The 22,517-nt window shown below is 42.0% G+C and overlaps 1 protein-coding gene across 2 annotated transcripts in view; it reads left to right on the forward strand.

Moving 5' to 3' along the window:
- The window catches only part of rnf220a (ring finger protein 220a), a 289,741-nt gene that overhangs the window by 230,210 nt on the left and 37,014 nt on the right, over nt 1-22,517 (forward strand). For both annotated transcript variants that reach the window (XM_044135093.1, XM_044135092.1), the window contains 2 exons: nt 13,244-13,373; nt 21,093-21,141. In XM_044135093.1, the coding sequence (XP_043991028.1) occupies nt 13,244-13,373; nt 21,093-21,141 (179 nt within the window). The remainder of the gene's footprint in view (nt 1-13,243; nt 13,374-21,092; nt 21,142-22,517) is intronic.

Here is a 22,517-nt window from a genome sequence, read left to right on the forward strand (position 1 = left end):
CAGGAGACACACGGCGAGGATATGAGCTGTATTAATAAAACCTCTTTAGCCAAGACAAACTTTTACCTGGGCGAAGCAGCGAGCAGCGCAAACGCTAACAAAACATAATTGCGCCTCTTTTTAATAAAATGCTGCTTCCTTTTCTTCTCTTTCCTCCCTGAAGTCGAGCTGCGTTTCCCCGTGCAAAAAGGCCAATAATGTTAATGATAAGCCCGCAATAACAACAGGGTGGGTGGTACTGTGTTGCGCTCTGAATATTATCAATAAGGAATTGCGTGTAAGTCTATCCATCTCCTCCATCTCTCCTGTCCTGCTTCCACAGACTGCCTCCTCTGCTGTTAGGATTCAATTAACACGGAGCAGGCAGCCACGGCACCCTAATTAAAGCTAATTAGTTAAAACATCAGCCAATCTAGCGTTAATTGGCTTTGGTAATTAATTCAGCTGCTCGACCATATGAAGGCATCAGGGAGCGGGGTAATGAGAGGCAGCAAAGGGGTGTGGGGGTGGGAAGGGGAGCAGGATTTAGGGAAAGAAATATAGGAGATGAGTAAATGAGACAAATGATCAGTAGACAAAATCACAGTTGTATAGCAACGTGTATGTTTGGAGTTTGAAGTTCAGATTAATGGGGCTAAAATGCACAGGAAAGAAGCAAACCTCTCTAGCTGTTATCTTCCGTCCTGATGTTCTTCCCAATTTGTGCCGAAACAACTTTTTAAGCAAGTTATTCCATGACGATAAATCGGATAATAAAACGTATGTTCAAATGAATTCTGTAAAACAATATTTAGAGACAACAGGACAGAGTTGAGACAGGGAGTACTATTATTTTTTTTTTAAACCTGCTGACATTCCTTTTTGCCTGTTGACACCGGATGTTCCTGTCATGATTGCACTCCTAAGGGATCCAATCCCAGACAGGCCCCCACTTGCCCACACCTCCCCTGTATCCGTCGCCCTGCGGACAGCTGAGGAAGGAGAAATGGGAGAGAATCTGGCAGCAGAGATGGGGCATACGTCAGTAGAGACCATCCTACTGACCACGTCCTTATTGTGTCAAATAATGGTAATACACAAACTATGAAGTGCATATAACAGAAGCAAATCAAGTGAAATGATTCTTGGAAGTAATTCCTGAATTATCTTTGATTAAAAGCCGACACTACACTTGTTCACAACTGATGCCATCAGTCACTTCAAGATCAAGCATAAGGTGACAGCAAAGAGTAGGGCTGAGAATGCCGTAATGTTAATGGAGTCTAAGATAATATTAGTAGCCTACATTGATGGTCACCCTTATGCACTCGCTTAGCAGCGACTGCAAGTCGCTGCTAACAGTTCAGCAGCAATGAATGTCTCATTTGGCTTTCAAACCTTCACGCGAGGTGCAGCTGAGTCTTTATTTTAGAAAGTAGATGGTACTGCAGATAAAATCTGCCTGCGTCCAACAACAGGTAGCAAAAGAAGATTAAATGGAGGAAGTGCATTCCTGTTTATTGTCCCATTAGACATTTTTTGGAAAATTTCTCCTTTCTGTGTTCATATGTTCACGGATGGTCAAAATGACAGGATATTTCCACCCAAAAACAGTGTGCGCCATCTAGCTTTTGCTGCTAGACGGCGCTCATGGGCGAAAAAAGTGTTAGTAGTCACAAGGTGTTAGCCCTCGTTCATGGTTTTGTGTATCAGTCTGACAGACAAATATGCTTTCAGATACTGTTTCACTCTTTCTGTTTTGCGAGAGCCTTACAAAAATGGCAAAGTAAAATTTAAATGAAACTGAACTGCTTTTACAAGAATTCTAAATCTCCTACACATTTAAAAACAAATACCTCCACATGGCAGATGGCTGTGGTTTCGGTATTGTGCCCTAGTGCTTGTTAAGGTTCTTAAGCCAAGATTTGGTCCATAACTGCAAGTTGTGGCTCTGCTCTGTGGGTCACCGATTGGCTAATGCTCCATTAATTTACCTTTGTCTGCCTCACCAATGTCTTTCTGACACACACACACACACGCACCCCTGCACACATGCAGGCACACACACTCTGACAAGGTGATGGATTGGATAAACAGCTGTCAGTAGTTGGAGATAACCTCACTTGCATCACCGATGTCTCGGAGACAGACGTGTGTGCGCATCGGTGTCCCTGGAGTAAAAGTCGCTACACTCACCCTGAAACCTATACACATGCACACACACGGACGTACACGGGGATCATCAAATGACCATTTGTCATTGTAAATTCTGAAACGGGCCGTTGATGATTTATGATGTGGCAACGTGTTAATGTTGCTGGCTCTTTGTTTTTCCTTTCCGAAATGCTTCAGTATTCGGTTGAGGTTTTTAAAATGTTGTCTACATACATTACCGGCGACATTTACTAAAAGTGATGGTGAATGTGTGTAAAAAACCCTTATATTAATAGATCTTTTATACTGGTGCTAAATGCTCTCAAGACGTTAGAAATATCTAACCCTTACTATCAGTATATCTATCAGGAAAGAACGTTGGTTGGTTTAATAAAACATCACCAGCTCATGATTTATCAATGCCCTTGCTTTATGTTGTACAACCTCTTTTGATAATGACATCATCTCTTTGTCTTCTTATACAGTTGAAGCGATAGATATTTAAACTTTCTTTTTTGCTCTCTTCTCCTTAACTCACTTCAAAGCTTTTCTTCAGTTGTATGCAAACTGTTGCGGCCAAGAAACAGGATTGATTTCATTCTTGGCAAACAATTTCTATGTTGATTGAGCGCTTTATTTTTCATTGTGCTGAAACACATTTCAGGTTGATAAAAAATATATTTTTTAAAAATAAATAAATAAATAAATAAATTACATTTAAAACCTCTTATTTTGGAGAGTTCATTCATCCTCGCACGTATTCACGCTTTGCTTCGCACCAAACCCACCTGCAGTGTTAGTATCATTTGACTAAAACACATGCTTCTCAGTAAAGTCACACCAGAATCCATGAAAGACCCGACAATAGTTCACGTTTATGTCAAGGTTTTTCAAACAACAAAGGTTTTCAAAGTTTTCATGAGTAAAACCAATCCACAGTATCACAGATCCTCCGTCTTACTGTACTTAAGAGCAGACACAAGGTGCTTTGTTACACATTCATATTTTGTATTTTTAGTTGCCTTTATTTCACCAGATTGCTAGGAGTAGCAACAATTGGGGTTTAGCTGTTTTTGTTATTTCCTATGCCTATTTCTATATCATATATCTATACTTGAATATATTTTCTCAGATTTAAAAATTTGACTTTTCTAAATTCTCCAGTTAGAGATTCTTTTACTTCAACTAAAGACTAACTCATTAATTTTAAGATTAATTACACATCTTTGTTTGGCATGCCAGTTAGTTTTGCTGAGAATAAGCCCGTTTACTCCTTGCAGATCTCTTGTCAATAACAGAATAATTAATATTTTCAACATAATAACTGCCCTGCTCATGTAAAATAATTACATCCTCTATTTAGGACTTGACTCTCCGCTCTCGCTCGTGCACGGAAATGTTGTGACTCGAGCCGTCAGCCAGCACGGCCGGTTTAGCACCCAAACACACGCACCGCCAACACACCTTTTCCCCTTCAGTCCCTCCATCCAGCCATCTCTTCATCCCTCCTCTCTGCCGAAGCCGACATTTCATTTGCTTTGCTAAAAGTGACAACCCCAGGGAGCGAGGGAGGGATAGTGAAAGAGCCTGGTGATGAGTTTTGAGCAGGGCGTGGAGGAGTGCTATTTAAAAGCACCATGCATCATTGTCAGGGAGTGAGACTGCACACACACACACACACACACAAACACACACGCAAGCTGACGGATACAGGAAATGCGCACATGCACGTAGAAACGCAAAGCAGCATGGGTGGCAAACTGAAGTTGACCCCTGTTCCATTTCATCAAATGCCCTCTGAGTGAGCCAAACAGCCTCATCTGTTTTACACACACACACACACGCGCGCCATCCCATAGACAGAGATCAGTGTCTAGCCCGCTTAAATCACAGCTCACTTAAGCAAAAAACCATATCACTTCACACACACACACCTTGCTAGTCCCATTTGTGTTAATATGGCCTCTGGTTTTGGGCTTTAGGGCTCATATTTGCCATTATGGAGATGACGGCTTTACGGAGCCCCTATCACCTCACCTTGCATCGTTTGGGGAGAAGACAGGGAAGAGTCAAAATGAGGGCTGACACCTCGGTGGGATTTATTTGATTGCGGATGCAAGGCAGTGTCATTCTGGAGAAGGGGAGTGTGGCAGAAGGAGGAGGAGGAGAAGGCCCCCGGACCCTCAGGCTAAGTGAAAAGGAGACAAGAAGAAGACGGTGGCGTGGTGGGTGTGGGGATTGGTAAAAAAAAAAAAAAGAGAGAGAGAAATAAATAAAGGACAGGAAAAGGAAGGAGGGAGGGGTGGTGGTGGCAGAAGTGCCCCCCACTTTTCCTTTCGTGAATCAAATCAAATTCCCCTTATCGCACATTATTTGAAGAGGTTATCTGGCGCGGTAATGCGGTTACGCGCCAGGCCGCGGCTGAGAGATTTCCTTGTTTACCAATGTTGGCGGGTGTTATAGCTAACCAGGATGGGGGAGGGCGGGGAGTGGGGGTGGGAGGCAACGCTGGAGAAGGATGTGGAAAACGTTTGGGGAAACTGGAAACTCGGGTTGCTGGCAAACACTTGATGCCTGCATGCAAACTCATGTAGAGGAACAGGAATGCATACAATAGATTTGTAAAAAAATAAATACATAATTAAGTAAGTGGAGCGTTTTTCAAGGTTACAAAATCAGACTCTACTTATAGGGGCTCTTACAAATCCATTCGGGGAATGGTTTTACTGCATGTGCATTTTGCAGGAGTACTCGTTGCGTTGCATTGTGTGTGGGGAATTAGAGTGGGACCAAGAAAAAAAAAAAACATGCAGTATACGTGTGTGCCAGGCCATAAATCTCTCTCTTCTGACTCTTATTGTTGCGTTTAAATCCGGTTAACATGCCCAGCAGTCATTAGCTGATTGTGCGTATAATTTACAGGTCTGATAAATTCTCTTCAGAACATATAAAGGAAAAATTTTAAATAAAACGATCCGGTTGGTGGAACGTCAGCCATTTCATTCCTGTGTTGATGCAGTAAAAGTTCAAGCGAGCTTTTTTTCCTCCCCCTCTTTGCAGCAGAAACAGTGTGCTTCCAATACTCTTCTCATATCTGGATTTCAGCGTAGAGAGAATCTCCAAACTCACTTACAGGACCTTGAAATGGTATTGAATCCCCTTAAACATAAACTTACATGTAATCCATGTGAAAATGAATTAAATGGACAAACACAAAATAATACCTAAATGTGAAATAGAGGTCAATTTTGTTTTCAAAACTTTTTATGAATGACAATGTAAAAGAATCTTGTCAGTATTTGGATTCAGACCTTTTTACTCTAATACCCTTTAACATAAGAAGGAGTTCAAGTGATGCCTTATTAAGTCATCTAATTAATAAGCTTTGAACAACATTGAGGGCTGCACAGTGGCACGGTTGGTGGCACTGTTGCCTTTTAGCAAGAAGGTCCTAGGTTTAATTCCCAGCCTTTCTGCTGTCCAACTCCATGCCTTTCTGCATGGAGTTTGCATGTTCTCCCTGTGCATGCGTGGGTTCTCTCCAGGGACTTCAACTTCTTCACATGGTCCAAAAACATGACTGTCAGGTAAACTGGTCTCTCTAAATTCTCCCTAGGTGTGAGTGTGTGTGTGAATGGTTGTGTGTCCTGTCTGTCTCTGTGTTGCCCTGTGACAGACTGGCGACCTGTCCAGGGTGAACCCCACCTCTAAACGTTCACTGCACCCCTCCCGACCCCACTAGGGACAAAGGTGGACAGAAAATGGATGAATGGATGAAGAACATTGAGAACTAAGAGTGTGCTGATACTACTTTTTTACTTCTGATACGATACCGATATTGTTGAAGCTTTGAGCATTGGCCGATACCGTTTTCGACCCGATACGATATCAGCACAATTCATACGTACTTTTCTGACTTATTTTGTAATGTATGAGAACAACTAACCCATTTATTATCAACCAACGAGTCTGTGAAACAAGCTCTGTTGGATTGAAATCATGGGGCGGACTAAATGCTGGAATGGATTGCTTCTATCGGCATGCCTACATTGGAGATTTTATATGCATCCCAATATCACCCGATAATTGGTTTGGCTGAAATCGGACTGACTTCTGATATCAGTGTTGAGTCGAGACACCCCTATTGAGGACTGTTCTGTTCATAATCAAAAAAAAAAAATAGAAAGAATGTTACACAATTTTGAACTCACCAAAACATGTACTGTAAGCTGCCAATCAGAGTCATTAATCAGAGCTAAAAACAAAGTAACTGCAAGAAAACATTTCAAAGGATTGAAGAATAAAATGGTTCATGTGCCTTTTGATGGTTACTAGCTGTATGAAGCACTTGCTGGCAAAATAATCCATCCATTTGAATCAGCAAGTTCCCAAATGTCGGCTTATTGGTGCTTGTCTATCAAGCAAAATTCTGATAAATACCTTAAAGCTGTTAAAATGTTACTAGAGTTTTCCGAGGCACTGTACATCCACTGAAAGGCAGCAGTGCTGGGGAAGATAAAAGTGAAGAGATGACACGTAATACGGGTCATTAATGGGATTTGGACCCTCAGAGTAACAGGGACACGCTTTGCCTCTTAGCCCATTGAGCCGTGAGGACACCCCAAAATGGTGTTTTATCTCAGGCCCCATTGAGAGCTAGTATTGAGCTGACAATCCTCGTCCTCCATGGAGGTGGCCTTTTACCTCAACCTATTGTAGTCTGTGACTAGCCGCCTGCGCTATCTAGAATCTATTGATTCCCACTTCATCTGGACTTGAGCAACGGAGGGAGTGGAGAGAGACAGAGAGGAAGCAGTGAAATACTCCTTAAATAGTTAAAAGGGATTTTTTTGGGGGAGGCAGGGGTTTGCAGGGGGGATGTTTCTGACAGAACCACTAAAAGCAGAAAGAGGTTTTCAAAAGAATTATACAGGCGTCCACATCTGTTAGAGCACAAAGAAAGACCAGGAATGGCTATTGTGCGAAGTCCACACTTATGAAATTACAGAGCAAGGAATGCCAAATAAGTATGGGATGGTAGGGAAACAGAAAGAAGTGAGAGAAATTAGAGGATTTGATAGCGTGGATTAAAGGGAAGGGATAAAAATACAAGGACAGGACGCGGTAAAAAGAAGACCACACGTCTTTGGTCTCCACTGTTCCGTATGATCCGACTGCCTCCTCCTTACCATCTGCTGTGTGTAATGGCCCATGGTTGTGTTTATTTGTGGGATTTATCCTGTTATTTTAGGGGTTTAAAAGCCTGGCCAAGGACAGGTTTCGTTTAAACACCTCCCGAGCTTCACTTAGAACATCTTTGTGTCTTACATGCTTTTCAAGTTCCGTTTTTGGCATACTACCAAGTCGATACAGAAGAGCTTTTCAAACTGTGGTACAGGTACAACAGGCGGTACTAATGGTGTTACTTAGGCGGGAGTTTAGTAAAAATGTTGGTGTCTGAAAGTAGGGGTTGAACGACTACATATTTTTTAAGGTCGACTACATCATGATAATAGTCGAGTCGATGTCGACTAGTCGCGGTGACGTCATAGTGACGTAAGCGTAAAAACCCTTCACAACTACTTGGAGGCTTTATTAGCTATTTTCACGGCAGAACAATATGTCTGCCCACACACACACACACTGCTTTTACTAAGTCTATTATGGAGAATTAAAAGAGCAATAAACAGATCATTCTTCGTGAGCAGCGGGGAAAAGTTTGTTGCACAAAGTCGGGTCTGACTTTTTTTTTCTAAACACCGGCTGATGCTGATGATCTCTGGATAGTTACTATAGGAGTCAAATTATCACACTGACTACATGGTGCTTTTGGAACATCACAAGCCAAACTTGTTATGAACGGATCCCGTTTGGTTACAGCTGAATTCAACGAAACCACCTGCTTCTCCTCCGCCCGATGCGCGGCGGAAGCTCTGCTGACTCAGCAGATTGAACGATTTAAGATATTTTCTAGTCAACGTCAACATGATGAAAGTCGAGTCGATGTCGAGTTGACTAGTCGTGACGTCATAGCAACGCAAGACGCAAAGCTTTGGAGTAACGTACAGGCTTTATTACCCGTTTTCACGAAAAATACGGCATTTACACAGAACAGCAACAAGTGAAACAACAAAACATCGGGATAGTTTATGATAAATAATAAGTTGCTGGGAAACCAACATTCAAAAGGAAACGCACATCTTTTAGATGGCATTACCACAGATCTTTATTTAATCAGCAACATAACATCATAATGTATTAATTAGATCGTGTGACAAAGACACTCGCGAGCCGCTAAGTGACATCCTTAGCGGGAAGGGGGCGAGTTTTAGACGGCTCGTGTTTTGTAGTTGACTGCAGCTGCAACTCCATCTCCTTTTAAAAACACTGTAAAACCACAAATATGCATCCATCTACATATCATTTAAACTAATGTATTAACTTATTTTTCTTGTGTCTTGTGACGTATACTGTGCTGTCAGATCAGCACAGGCTGTCACCACCGGCAATCACATGACTGTGACTAGTCGACATGAAATGTAAAAACTCGCGAGACGTCCTAGAGTCGACTAGTCGACTAATTGGTTCAACCCCTATCTGAAAGGGAAATGTGAACAAATTAACTGTGATGATGAGCTAAGCTAATGTGTTAGCTACACGAAAAGTGTTGTGCAATTGTTATTTTTGCAAACTATGCCACAAAGCAGAACAATATGTCTGCATTCAAATATTAACAATAGTTTCATTTTATAAACCCCTGGCAGATCAGTGTGAATGGGGCCAAGTAGGAGCCAATCAGATTGCGTTGTGCATTATGTCTCAATTGGTTTAGTCAGGTAGCATGTAGCAACCTATTTAGTTGTTATCTTTAAGACAGTACAAAGAACTAATATTTGTGCTTTGCAAGATGTCTTCAAGCAATAATTTATTCCGTAAGGCAAGTTAAAGATCTGGTGAGCTCCCTTTATTGGGATAAAATCAAAAATTGTACTAATTAGTTATTTACTTTTGCATCTGGATGTTAATTAAATCCTCTACAGATTGAGACTTAGCTCCAACTTTTAACACTAACTCGGATTCTTGGGTTCAGCCAGGCAAATTATTATTTCGTTACTACAGTTGGTAGTACATAAGTTGGATGGAGGATGAACGGTTGACGGATGGATGACCTGAACAAAATCAGTGAATGTCGCTTAGCGTCGATGGAAAGAAAGAAATGTTGCACCAGCGAGAAGAAGCGAGAGGAAGACGTTTTAAAAGATGGGTGGAAAAGGAAATGGAAGATGCAGAGAAAGGATTGAGACAGAAAGAAAGACAGACAGAAAAGAAAAGAAAAGACAGACATTGAGAGAAAGAGAGATGAGATGATCCATCTTGGCCTACTAGGCCAATATTCAATCATTCTTGTCATGAAGGGAAACACCTTTGTCCAGTCCTCCATCCAAGCATCCATCCAGCATTCATTTACTCTCCAGCTGCTGTTTCACTGAGGAATCTCCCAACTAAAAAGTCCTGTCAGTCCTATTTCCTTGACTTTGTCTTGCCTCTGCTCCCCCCTCCACCTTCTCTGACTGCTGTTTCTTCCGTGCGCTTCCCAAGATTAAACGCTCCCCTGTTGGACCACAGATTGGAGCTGTGAGGTCTAAAGCAGGACGTGTAGGAAGAAGTTGTGTGTATGTGTGAGCCTCGTGGCCCAACATTAATCATGTTTAAGGGGCTGACAAGCTTGGTGAGGGACATTGCATCACATCAACACTGCTCCCTTTCCTGTTGTTCCTCTCCCTCGTTCACCGGATTTATCTCTCCGCTGGCCTCTCCCCATCGCTCACTTCCCTCTGGGAAAGGATGAGAAAGAAAAACAGAGAAGAAATGTGTAGACTATGTGAAATGGGTGAGGAAAGTGACTGGAAATGTATTGTAAAATGTGCATTTTCCATTCACTTCAACGCCTCCAAATTCTGCGGGGTTAACAACTCGTGCAAGGTACAAAATCAAAACCAAAGTGTTCTAACTTGCTTGCTAACACCTATGTTTTAATCAGGGACAATTTTCATCTCTTCTTCTTTGAAGAAGTTTGGTTTACTTTTCCATGAAAGGACCAGGTCATCTTTAAGTTATGGTTCTTTGGTTTTAATCGGGGAACTTAAACGTGTTTCCTTGGTACCTATAAAAATTCAAATCAGTTCACAGTTGCACATTTTACAATCCTTCCTTTTCCGTCCTTCTCTGTTTGTTTGCTGTTATATCTCTGCATTGACATTTCAGCATTGATCTCTGGAACGAAAAACTCAGTTACATAGGACGTATTATAATTCAAAGAAAAATGGCTTCATGTTGAAATGCAAAAAAAAAAGAAGCCATAACTCCTGAATACATATTTGATTTTTATTTATTTATTTATTTTTGTAGCATTACGAAAGCCTGAAGTTGCACAAATGGAGGGTTTTGTACGTTTGTATAGCCTGCGTTTGTGTGAGTATTTGTCAGGAAAATTTTGAATTGGGTTAGATGGAGCCCTCATTGGATGCAGACTCAGGATTGCAGTGGATTCTCCAGCCTGACCCGAATTATAAAGGGTGGTGGGAGTGAGGAGCAGAGCGAAAGAGTATTCATAGCTTTTGATCTTTTCCACACTTATATTATAACTCCAAACATCAACGTATTTTACTGCCATTTAATGTAACACGTCACAACAAAGTACCATATACTGTTATTGTGAAGTAGAAAAAAAGTCAGACATGATTTCTAATACTTGCACAAGCTACCAACAAAAAAGTCCGGTTCATCTCCAAGACGAGGAACAAAATATGCGTCCAGTTTTTGGCTTTTCCTTGCTCTCTTTTTTTCCATCCTTTTCACTCCATGGAGCTCCACTCATGTTAACTTAGTCCATAGAAACAATTGACTGATGATGACATTAGTGGACGCTTTACCCAGAATACACTTGGAGACAATGTGGACTATCCACTTGTAATTTTGTGTGTCATAAAGTTAAATGTAAGAGTGAAAATAAAGCCAGTGATGTAGCACAACATTTTATTCAATATTTTACACCCACTATGTCACTAAAATCAGTCAGTCTTGTAAAGTTTTTAGCAACCATGAGTCAACAATGACTGGGGCAGACTACTATATAATCTACTGGGGCACCAGATTACATAATCCTACATACTCCATACCCAATAGGAGCAGGCCTGCTTTCTCCAGCTCTCATCAGACAGCTTGGATCTGTATAGTTTTACTCTGCCCGCCACTAGGCTCCCCTGAAGCTCCGCCCCTGGCGTTCAGCATTATGTTGTGGGCAGGCTTTTGAAAATGAAGCATTGCTTTCTTTTGCTTTACAGCTATGCGCTACTTTGTGTTACGTGTGTCAAAAAATCGCGGTAAAATAAGTTTGTAGTTGAGACATGACAAAAGGTGGAGAGACGTCACTGCACTTAAGGGACAACGAAGTAAAATTGTTACAAAGGAAAACGTTACGAAGAGGGAAGAAGAAGCAGGCATAAAGATTAAAAGTTGTTTTATTTTTCCCTTGTCAGGCAAGATTTCTGTTGCTTCTGGCTTGTTTAAGTAAAGGAGAAAAAGCTTTTTATAACCCCACATTCTAACAAAGAAGCAATAACTGAGTGGGTACATTGTCTGTTGAATCCTATATGACAGTATATGACAGAGATACATGATACGCACATGTACGATTGTGATGGTCTCGGTGCACAAGTCAAAGTGGGAGTCCTCCTGACCCGACTCTGCGTGTTGCTATGGTGACAAATAGTCTAAACAGGATGTCCTGGACTCTTTTGTTCGCGGGCTAAAAAAAAAGCCACATTTGATTGGCTGAGCACTGGAAATCAGGAAGCATCTTCCAAAACGAACCACCGATACCATTTCAACAACAGCTGCTATTTTTAGCCAGCCCAGACAGACCGGGCGGTGAACTCTAAGGGCCGCCATACGCCTACGAAACACAAAGGGCGCTGGACGACCGATGAAACGCATGCTGACACACAAAACAGGTGGGCCCCACCCTGCTGCCCTGCTGATCAAGGACAATGAAGTGAGGTGGTGTTGGCAGACTCTATACAGCATTAGCTCATCCACGGCAGACACTTCTTTAAGTCCCCCTCCCTCCCCACGCACTTCCCTCTCACTTTGACCTCAGAGCAACATTACACAATAAAGTCTGTGCAGCACTCTGGTCCGCTTTCTGTGTGAGTAATCTATTGTATGTTCACTTAATGTCTGGGACTTTATAGAGTAAGGGTGGAGGAGGGGGTTGTTTTCACCAGCAAAGGTTATTCTGAAGGTGCTGGATTGTTTCTGCAGTCACTTGATTTTCTTTCTTTTTTTAAAAAAATTTAATGTTGTGCAAGTGCTGATGATCCTCAAATATTTTCTTACTTTCTCACGATACATACCACGATGTAGCAACAAATCTGTACGTCTTTGTGGAAGTATCTCAAGGTCAGTTGGGTTGGGTAGAAAGCACGGTCCATAAGATTCTTTTTATATCGGGTTCTGGACTTTGACTGGACCAGTCTCTGAGCCATTCCATTGTAGCTCTTGCTTGTATGTTTAGGGTTATTGTTTTGCCCCCATCAACTCCAGATTAGCTTCCCTATAGTTGTCCTCTACCTGGCTTATGGCACTGGGACTTCCACTCTTTTACTTATTTATTTATTTTAAAACTTACTATTCCAGCTCCTTTCCTTACTTTAAACCCCTCCACAACTTTTTCCCTGTCCTATCTTTAAGTGTTCCCTGACTTCCATGATGTCTGTTTGTTCTAGGTTTTCACAGAACACCTGGATTTATATTTAGATTAATTCACACACAGGTGCTTTCTGTGTTGTTGACTTTTGAAGTCAAGATTTTTTATTTTTTTTTTGGGGGGGGGGGGGATTGGAGGGGTGTATCTGAGTCAAAGGTCATACACGGGAGTTTTTATTGTACTTGTGAAAGATTTTGGGGTCGATACATGGAAAAACGTGGAGAAAGTTCAAACGGTTTGAAAAGTTTTGCAAGTCGCCGTCAACTTTGGGTTTCACTTTACTCAAAGTCAGATTCTGTTGTTTCGCTGATGCCGTCTGTCCCTCTTTTTTGTCGTCTCCAGGTAAAAAGAAGATGTCTCTATATGACAGCCAGGCTCCCGTTTGTCCAATTTGCCAAGTGCTGCTGAGGCCCGGAGAGCTACAGGAGCACATGGAAACCGAAATAGAGAGGCTAGCAACAATCTGCCTCAGGTATGACTGTGCGAGCTCGTAATTATGCAGAAATATTCATTCTTCATTTTGCCCAAGCCAAACCATGACGTCATGTAATACTAAACCACGGCCAGGTTTTAAAACGGGTTGAGAGACACACTGTACAAAATGCAAAGGTAAACCAGACAAGAGCACTGAAGACAATGGTTGGCGTTGGCGTCATTTAGCCCGTAAGGCGTGGGCTTCGGCTTAGTTCAGCTCAGTTCGCCGAGCAATATTTCTCCGGTACGCGCATTTGGGTGCCATAAATCTGCATAAAAAGGGAGAAGCATGCCGTCAATATAAAGCTAAGTGTTTCCCACTGGGATTAGGATTCACACCTGTGACCTCGGGTTCCCCGCCGCCTCTTTCTCCTCCTCGTGGCAGTTGCACGAGCCGTTTTATGACAGATAAATCAACTCCAAGCCCTTTTAACGATGGGACACAGCCATTAGGATCCATACTTCACCTCAAACACATGCCAAGCTACATATGCGTGTTTGTATGTCTGCGCGTGTTTCTGCCCCCCCCCACTTGTCAGCGTGTGTGTTTGTGTGACCTGCTGTGCACTTTGGCGGCCCAGCTTTATGATAGTCCCCATTAACCCGGGGAAAGAGGGCAACTGACTGCATCACCCCGCATGGAAATCACTCTGTATTTCTCCAACCTTTACACTTGTGGGCTTCTGCTGTCCCTCTGAATCTACGAGTTCCACCTCATCCCTTTATTTCTCTTTGTCCACAATCACTCTCATCATCTGATATCTTAGTATATGTATATAAATCTATCTTCTCATCTCTAATAGTCCCTCTCATTTTTTAAGTTTTTTTTTTCGCCCTCTTTTTTTCATACAGGCACAACACAGGCATCTCTAAGAACTTTTCCTGTCTTCATGTTAATCTCCACCATCTATTGAACATAGGACATGGATCATGCTTTATTTTTTCTATGATCATAACTAATTATTAGAAAACAAAATGTTCATAAACTCTTCAAAATTATGAGAGTAAAAAAGTGATGCATGGTTAAAACTGATTCCTTTATGAAAGCTCCCCATGAGGACAGTATTTTCTCTCAAAAATAAAAAAAAACTCAAAATGCACTGTTCCAAATTATTATGCACAGCAGATTATCTAAACATTTTATGGATTATAAACAACTGCAAATGGCCATTCTTTGATTGTGCAGCATTAAGTGGTCACATGTACTAAAATCAAAAGCTTTTTCAATCAAAAACATCTTAACAGACCGAGTTACACGTTCACATAGAACCTTCTTTGGTATCACAGCACAATTCTTGATCCATTGAACTCGTGAGTTTGTGGAAAGTTTCTGCTTGAATTTCTTCGCAGGATGTCAGAGTACCTGGGATAGAACGCTATATTAATAGATAGTTCTACATTTTAACAACACAATGGCTTTACGTTTGTTGCTCCTCTATCAACTGTGCAGATTATCAATTGGAAGCTACTCCAGTTAAAGCTTAAACAAACTTACCTGAGGAAAATAATAGCTTTGTACAAAAGAAGAGTTTGGATTCATTAAGTTTGAAGGAGTTTTCATTGTCAGTGACACACTTCTTTTATGGAGACGTTGGAGGTTAAAGTAGCCGCAAGCGTCCGAATCAGAATTTTCAGAGGGACAACCGAGACTTTCCATGTGTCAGTCCTAAACCTTCCATCTCTTCTCTGGTTCCCTTAACTTTTTTTATTGCATTTCTGAAGCTAATGTGTATAGAGTGCAAACCAATAAGAAGGGTAAGAAAAGGTTTTAAAGTCTTTTAACTTTAGTTTTACTGGATAAAAAAAAAAAAAATAAAAATTCTGTGCCTTCATCAGAGTCTATGCTTGGCTTGTTGTTATTGTGATAGAACAGTTCCAATCCAAATAGACAAAAATGCATAAAAATGTAAGGATCGCCGAGATAAAGTGAAACTGGGAGAAAACGTATTCTCTTGTTAAACTTCAGAATGCAGGTGTATTTCAATTAATAATGAAGGTCAGTTTGTCCTTCCCTCTGGATACCAAACTGGTGAAACTCTCTCTCTCTCACACACACACACCCACACACACACGCACGGACACACACACACACAGTTATTTAAGGAAATCGCATCATCCCTGGGTGAGATGGGATGGTGGCTAGCGTCACGGCTGGCTGATTTACCTACTCACCATTAACCCAAAGACACACTGCAAGAAAAAAAGGGATGATGGGGGAGGTTAAATGATATAGATACAGTGGACCAATTTTAGACTTGTGCTAAAGAAAATAATAATAATAATAATAATAATAATAATAATAATAATAATAATAATAATAATAATAATAATAATAATAATAATAATAATAAAGCAAAGAAATCCATAGTTTTTCACATAGAAAGCAACCATTTGTATGTGTGTTGCATCACAGAACCGCCCTCATGCTAAATCACCTTCTGCCTCTTCCTCTCTCTGGCTCTCTGCATGGTGGCAGCCATCATTGAAAGTGACAGTGGGAATTTGGCCCAATTTGTAGTAAATCTACCTTTAATGACACGCAGGCAGTTGCCGAATGAAAAAAAAACAAACCCACGGATATGGAAACGAAGAGACGCGTGCGCTGCATCTTGCTTGGCTCTCAATCCCTGTTTTCCAGCGTCTCGCTTTTTTGTTTCTTTCTTTTTCTTTTTTTTTTTTTTTTTTGCTTCTTCCGCTCACAGTCCTGTTCTGTCTGCATGTAAATGGTTGTGGGTTTGATTGCAACTGCCTTCCCGCCCGCCTGCCTGTCCTCCCTTGCGGCTGTGTCACTTGTTCATGGGCCGCAGCATCTGCGAGGACATGGAAATCGCACACCGATGTAGAGCTTGGCAAATGGAAATCTATCATGCCCCGTACATGTCAGGTGGCTCGGGGGTGGGGGTGGAGGGTGGCAAAGTCATTTACATACCCCATCATACTCCACCCTCCTCCTCCTTCTCCGTTTCCCACCTCTGCTGCCCCTTCCTCCCCCTCATCCTTCTCCGTAATCAATTTACGTCCACACGGCCATAACCCCCACCTCCCTGGCAGATGACACCAAAGAGAAAAAAAAAAGGCAAGAAGCAATCAGCGTCTTGAATTTACTGTGCCATCCACCTTCTTGTTTTCACCAAGAACAGCCCGATCGTTTAAATGGATCGTAGGATGGCTGTCGGTCACATGCAGTGTCATTCCCTTGACCCTTTTTTTTTTTTTTTTTTTTTTAATATACATTTTGTCCGTTACAACCACAAACATGAGTGAGTTTTTGTTTGCGCATAAAGAGCCCTGGAGTATCTGTCAATAGGGAAACTAGTCATTGCGCAGCATCCAAATCTGGTCTTTATACAAGGAAGCCACAAGAACCCAAGTATGAGACATGCATGAGCAGCTCTGGACAGATGAGAACAACTTTCTGGCCAACAGAAGTAAAAACACCTGATGCACGCCACCCTGAGTGCACCGTCCCTCTTGCTACACGTGGTAATTTGAGGCTTAGGGAAGATGGTTTGAGTCAGTGAGTCAGTATTGTCTTAATTATTAGAATAAAATAAAATAAAATAAAAAATGCACAAACCAGATAGAGGTTTTTGGTTGTGAGACACCATATTCAGATTTCACCAGGCTTAGCTTGTCCATATCAAGGGAACCATATCAGGGTGATTGTGGGTAGAGTGGTCGTTTTGTGATCGGAAGGTTGCGGGTTTGATTCCCGCTTCCTCCTGCAACATGTCGATGTGCCCCTGGGCAAGGTACCTAACCTCAAATTGTCTAATGATCTGTGTATACATTTGTGTGGGTGAATGTGACTCTAGTGTAAAGCGCTTTGAGTGGTCAAAATTATCAGAAAAGCGCTATAAGTTTGGTTCATTTACCATCAAACACCCCAGAGGATCCTTCACGCTTGCTTTTATTTCCCATTCGTAATCTTGTAGTTTGTGTTCAGACAGTCTCTCTCAAGTGGTGGGACAGGACAAAAACCTGTAAGAAGTAGGAGGAAGACAGGAACCCCCCAATCCCTCACCTGTCCTCCGTTTCACACTTCCCTCATTATCAAATTATTATCAAAGCATATTTTAAACTGTCTCTGTTCCAGCTGCTTGTTTGGCGGGGTTTCTGCCTCCCGTGTTTCTTTCTTTTCGTTTCTTTTTTTTTTTTTTTTGACGTGCCAGCCAGCTGGAGTTTCCAGGGCCTCCTAACCTCCCCCCGCCCCCGACACCCCCTCCACCACCATCAAAAATTCATAGAAACCACGGCGAACAGACGTGTAAACCCCTAAGAAGAGGCAGCGCCAACAGTCCTATCACTCCCTCTTGTTTTTCTTCCTCTCGTTTTCTGTCTCCTTTCATCATTCCTCTTTGTGTTGCCCGCTCATCCTCTCTTACCACATCTTTCTTTCACCTCGCGTTCCCCCCCAAACCCCCCAACACCACCACCCTTTCCCACTCTCCTTTCATCTCTCCATCACCCTCTGTCAATGTGGCAATTTCCCCCCCACACCCCTTTGCGGCAGGCACGCAACTGCTGTCCCCTCGCCGTCTCGCTCGCTTTCCCGTCGCTGTCTGACACTGTCAACAAGCAGGTGGAGGTGGCTGTTATTGTTGACGCCTCTGCAAAGGTTCCAGGTAATGAATAAAAGGGGAGATCGAGGGAGAGAGATGAGAGAGAGGCAGAGATGGGAGCGAAGTGAGAGAGGCATGTGCGAGGGAGAGGGAGAGGGGGAGGGGGAGGCTGGCAGATTTGGCTGCGTTGCGCGGCAGCTTGGCTGTGTCAGCCCCGTGTTTGCTTTCTTTGTTGCCGAACGGGAGGGGCCAGCACAGACATGCTCGGATGCGGACGCGCGTCCACAGGTGCGTGAGCAGAACTTAACCGGCTCTCACACACCCGCTCCATAACGTGACACTCAGCTACTGTTTGTAACATACGGTTAGATTTCGTAAGCATGAGTCCCGACTCCTCGCTCACAGTTTTCAAGCCTTTCCCCAGTGGCTGTATCAGCACCTGGTCAAATGGAGTCTGGATGAAAATCTATGAACTAGCCCTTTAATTTAGCGCCAAATCGGAAGCTGTTAATCAGATACCAACTCAATTTGAGTTAGCATTTACAAACATATTTTCTGGTAAATAAGTAACAGAAAACCTGTTTTGGATGCAAGTAGCCTGTAAACTTCCAACACCTTCAACACACTTACTCCATCCCTCAGGCCTTGCTGCCCTTGTCATAGAGCCATACACATAGAGACAAGACATGTTAACTTTGACAGCATGAGGTGCCATCTGCACTGGAATTGTTATATATGTGTGTGTGTGTGTGTGTGTGTTTTGTTTTCTTTTTGACCTCGGACTCATACAGAAGTTGGATTTAGGGACTTCTGACATGATCATTTTCAGAAAATGGTTCCTTGGTTCTACTATAAATCTTAGGGCTCCACTCTTGTTTATCATGTAGATAACCAATTAACCAATGTGCATTGTTTCATAACTGATGATGTCAGTTATGAAACAATGCATAACTGAGCCCCCCACTACTTTTATGTGCATGTGCCTGTTCTTCTCTGTTTTTGTTTTTGTTCCATTTCCAGGGCAGTGTTACAGCGCCACATACAGGCCAGCCAAAGTTGCTTGCTGTCCACTTTTTGATGGTAAATGTTATAGAAATGAGAAACAGATGGAAATTTGATTTTTGGGTTCTCCTTTCAGGTTTCCATAGCCTCTTGTCTTCCTATCGTTTTGCTAAAGCATACAGCTAGCTCGGTTTTAAAGCTGAGATTTGTTTTTTAGGAATACAGACTTGAAAAGTTTATCAATTACGTATTGCTAAATACGTAAGGGATAAATTACGTATCATTTCATTTCATAAAATATTTCATGAAATTATATTTCATAAAATATTTCATTTTAATATTTGAATTGAAAAACTTTACATGATTTCACCACCATTTTCACACAATGCATGTTATAACTGAAATGACTTGTGATGACGCTGTGGAATATTTCAACTCTCATCATGTGGGAGACCATTGTAGAAGCTGATTCCTGTCAACAGATTTTAGCTGAAAATCCAGCCAGTCAGAAGATTTACCGCCTCCAATTGACAAATATGCCCTTTTAACAGAGAAAGAGGTCCATTTTTGGACTAGAGCGTGCAGATGGGTAGAGCGTGTTTTTGGCAGGAATGTGACACCGAATAAAACTTCTTTTTTTTTTTTTATGTCAAGAGTGTGTACACTGCAAAAACAACCAAAATCTGACCAAGTATTTTTTGTCAAGTTTCTAGTGGAACTATTTTTGAAAGCTTGAAATAACACAAAACTAACTTACAAGCATCTTTTCAGCCAGACATATGAGCTTGTTTTAAGTCAATAATTCCCTAACATTGATGAAAAAGTAATATCTCCGTTTGCAAATTATTTCACTTGTTACATGGAGAAAATGTCTTGTTATAAGTAAAAAAAAAATCTGCCAATGGAACTTAATTTTTATCACTATTGAGAAATTATTGACTTAAAACCAGCTCATATTATTGCTGCGAAAATGTCTTAAGTTTTCTAAGACATTTACACTAGGAACTTGACAAAAAAAAGACTTGGTTAGATTAAGATTTTCTTGCAGTGAAAACATGTTTCATAAGTTATATACCGTGTATGTAAATATCTGGTATTCACTGAATGTTTAATATAGATAAAAAAAAAAGACACTGTTTCATTTTGCAGAGGATAACGTTTTACTGGCGCCTCCTTGTTGAACGCCAGTTTGTAAATTCTTCCGTCAGATAAGTAACACGTAAATAAAGCCTCTTATTTTTATGATCCACCCGTTCAGCCATTGCAAAATAAAATCCCTGGCCTGCCGGGGCATGCTGTCAGATTAGAGGTTGCGCTCAATTCAGCTTTGGGCACTGTTCCTTCCTCGATCTGCCATTGTCTGTTAGCCTGTGCGCGTGTGTGTATGAGCGGAGTGACTGCGCCTGTGTGAGCGTGTCCGAGGGTCTGGACCGCTAACGGGGTCTCAAAGCAAACATGACAACCCCTGCCTCGCCGCGTCAGTGTCAAGCCTGTTGCAATGCTTCATGAGGCTCAGAGAAATTTATCTCAGTGTCTGAGTGAAAGGAAGCGAAGGAGAGAGAGAGAGAGAAAGAGATAGGGGATGATGGGGCGCGGAGAGAAGGTAGGAAGAAGGATGAGTGGATCAATTGAGAATAAGCATCAAGGAGAAATGTCACATGTCCGGTTTGTTGGCAGGATAAAGCGCAAAACTGTCAATTTTCTACATTTTTGACCCCCACCCCGTCCTTCATTTCCAATCTAAGCTGTCTCGCTTGTTTCCAAGCCAAATGCATATTTTCAGACTGCCAGTGAGCGCCGTTTGGCAGCACCGGCAAGTTCATTTGTTTCCCGCCTTCCGTGTTTATGTGAAAGTGCAGCGGCGTTGGAGAGCGCGTCGCTTCTTTGGTGGTCGTAGCTGCTGTAAAGCGCCTGATGAAAAACAAAAAGGGAGGACGGCGAACGGAAGAGCGGAGCGGATAAAATGCACGCGAACGCGTTAACAAGAGTCCGGAGAATTTGCTCTCCGATGTGCTGAAAATTTACAGACATTGCTTGTTTTATCAAGGGAAAGGAGCTGAACAAGCACGCAGCGCGTGCCCAGACTCGGCTCAGCACCACATTATCGTATAAATCTTCACTAAATTCCTTCTTGTCCTGTTTCCTGATTGCAGTAAGAACCCCTCGTCCAAGGATGGCGTAGCCACTCCGGGAACTCCCAAGGTAAGGAGAGGCTCGTATTTCAGAGCAGCGTCAGACTTTCGTGTGGATGTGATTTGCTTAGTTTAGAAATAGCATTGTTGGAATGATTCATTGCTGTCTTGTCAATCAGATCTGCGCACATCTTTCCTTGTATTTCCCACCAACAAACTCACCGAGAGCCGAGTGCACTGTGGTTCTCCGGCAGCCTGCCCAAAAGGAAATGTATTTTCTGGTTTTCTAATAAGATGAGGAGAGATTTAAGGAGCATTTCCAAACCGCCAGACAGAGAGCATTCTAGAAGTACTCTGACACAGCGCAATGTCAATAATTGCAATTTCTTGCCAAATTATTCACACCCTATCGGTGTTTTCCCATTTTTGTTGAGGCACAATCATAAACCTACATAAGATCTTATCTAAAAGATTAACACAAAGTAGTGCATAATCGATATTATGTAGAAGAAAAATAACAAGGTTTTATGAGAAGAAAATCTTAAAAGCCCGGTTTGCGTTTGTGGTCAGCCTGTTTTTACTCTGATAGCTCGAATAAACCTCAAATAAAACCCCTCAGAGAATAAATACCAGTCTTTGTCAGACAAGACAAAAACGCACCACCCTGAATGAACCATATCTCACGGTGAAACATGGCGGTGTCAATGTCATACTGTGGGAAAGGATTTTTCAGGAGGGACAGGGAAACGGGTCAGCGTGAACGGTAGGATGGATGGAGTTAAATGCAGGGTTGTCCCGAAAGAAAACCTCTTCTAATATCTTAAACTCCAGTGGAGGTTCCTCCGTCCAACACTAAGCATACAGTTGGGTTACAGTTGAAAGTTTTACGTCAAAGAATCTGACTGAGTTTGAGCTCTTTTTGCAAAGTCAATGTCCAGATGTACAAACTGGGAAAGACATACCTCAGGGTTTCCCCCAGTGTACTATAAGTCTGCTGGGCCACCAGGCTTTACTTCCCCACCCACCAGGATAATAATCATTTGTTTATTTTTTATTATATATATATATATATATATATATATATACATATTGAGCTATTGATAAGATAGATAGATAAGTCAGTAGCCTTTTTCACCGGTCGACCTTTGTAAAAGAATCCAATGGTTGAAACCGAAAAGGCGCTATCCTGTCTGGGTCCTTAGGCAAGATCCTTCAAGCTACAGCCTACCTCATAACATGAGAGACACAAAGAAGCAAGGAAACATGCCGGCTCAGACGTCGCCCGGCCAAACAAGGTCTAGGGCCACTACCACCAGGCTTAGATGGATTTTGGGGGGAAACCCTGTACCTCCTACAAAATGGTGGCTTTGCAAAGTATTGACTTTAAGGCTGGATGCAAATGCCTGCTACACTTTTTAGATTATTTGTTTCATCTTCATTCCATAC

Source organism: Gambusia affinis, linkage group LG12 (assembly GCF_019740435.1).
Source record: "Gambusia affinis linkage group LG12, SWU_Gaff_1.0, whole genome shotgun sequence".
NCBI lineage: Eukaryota > Metazoa > Chordata > Actinopteri > Cyprinodontiformes > Poeciliidae > Gambusia > Gambusia affinis.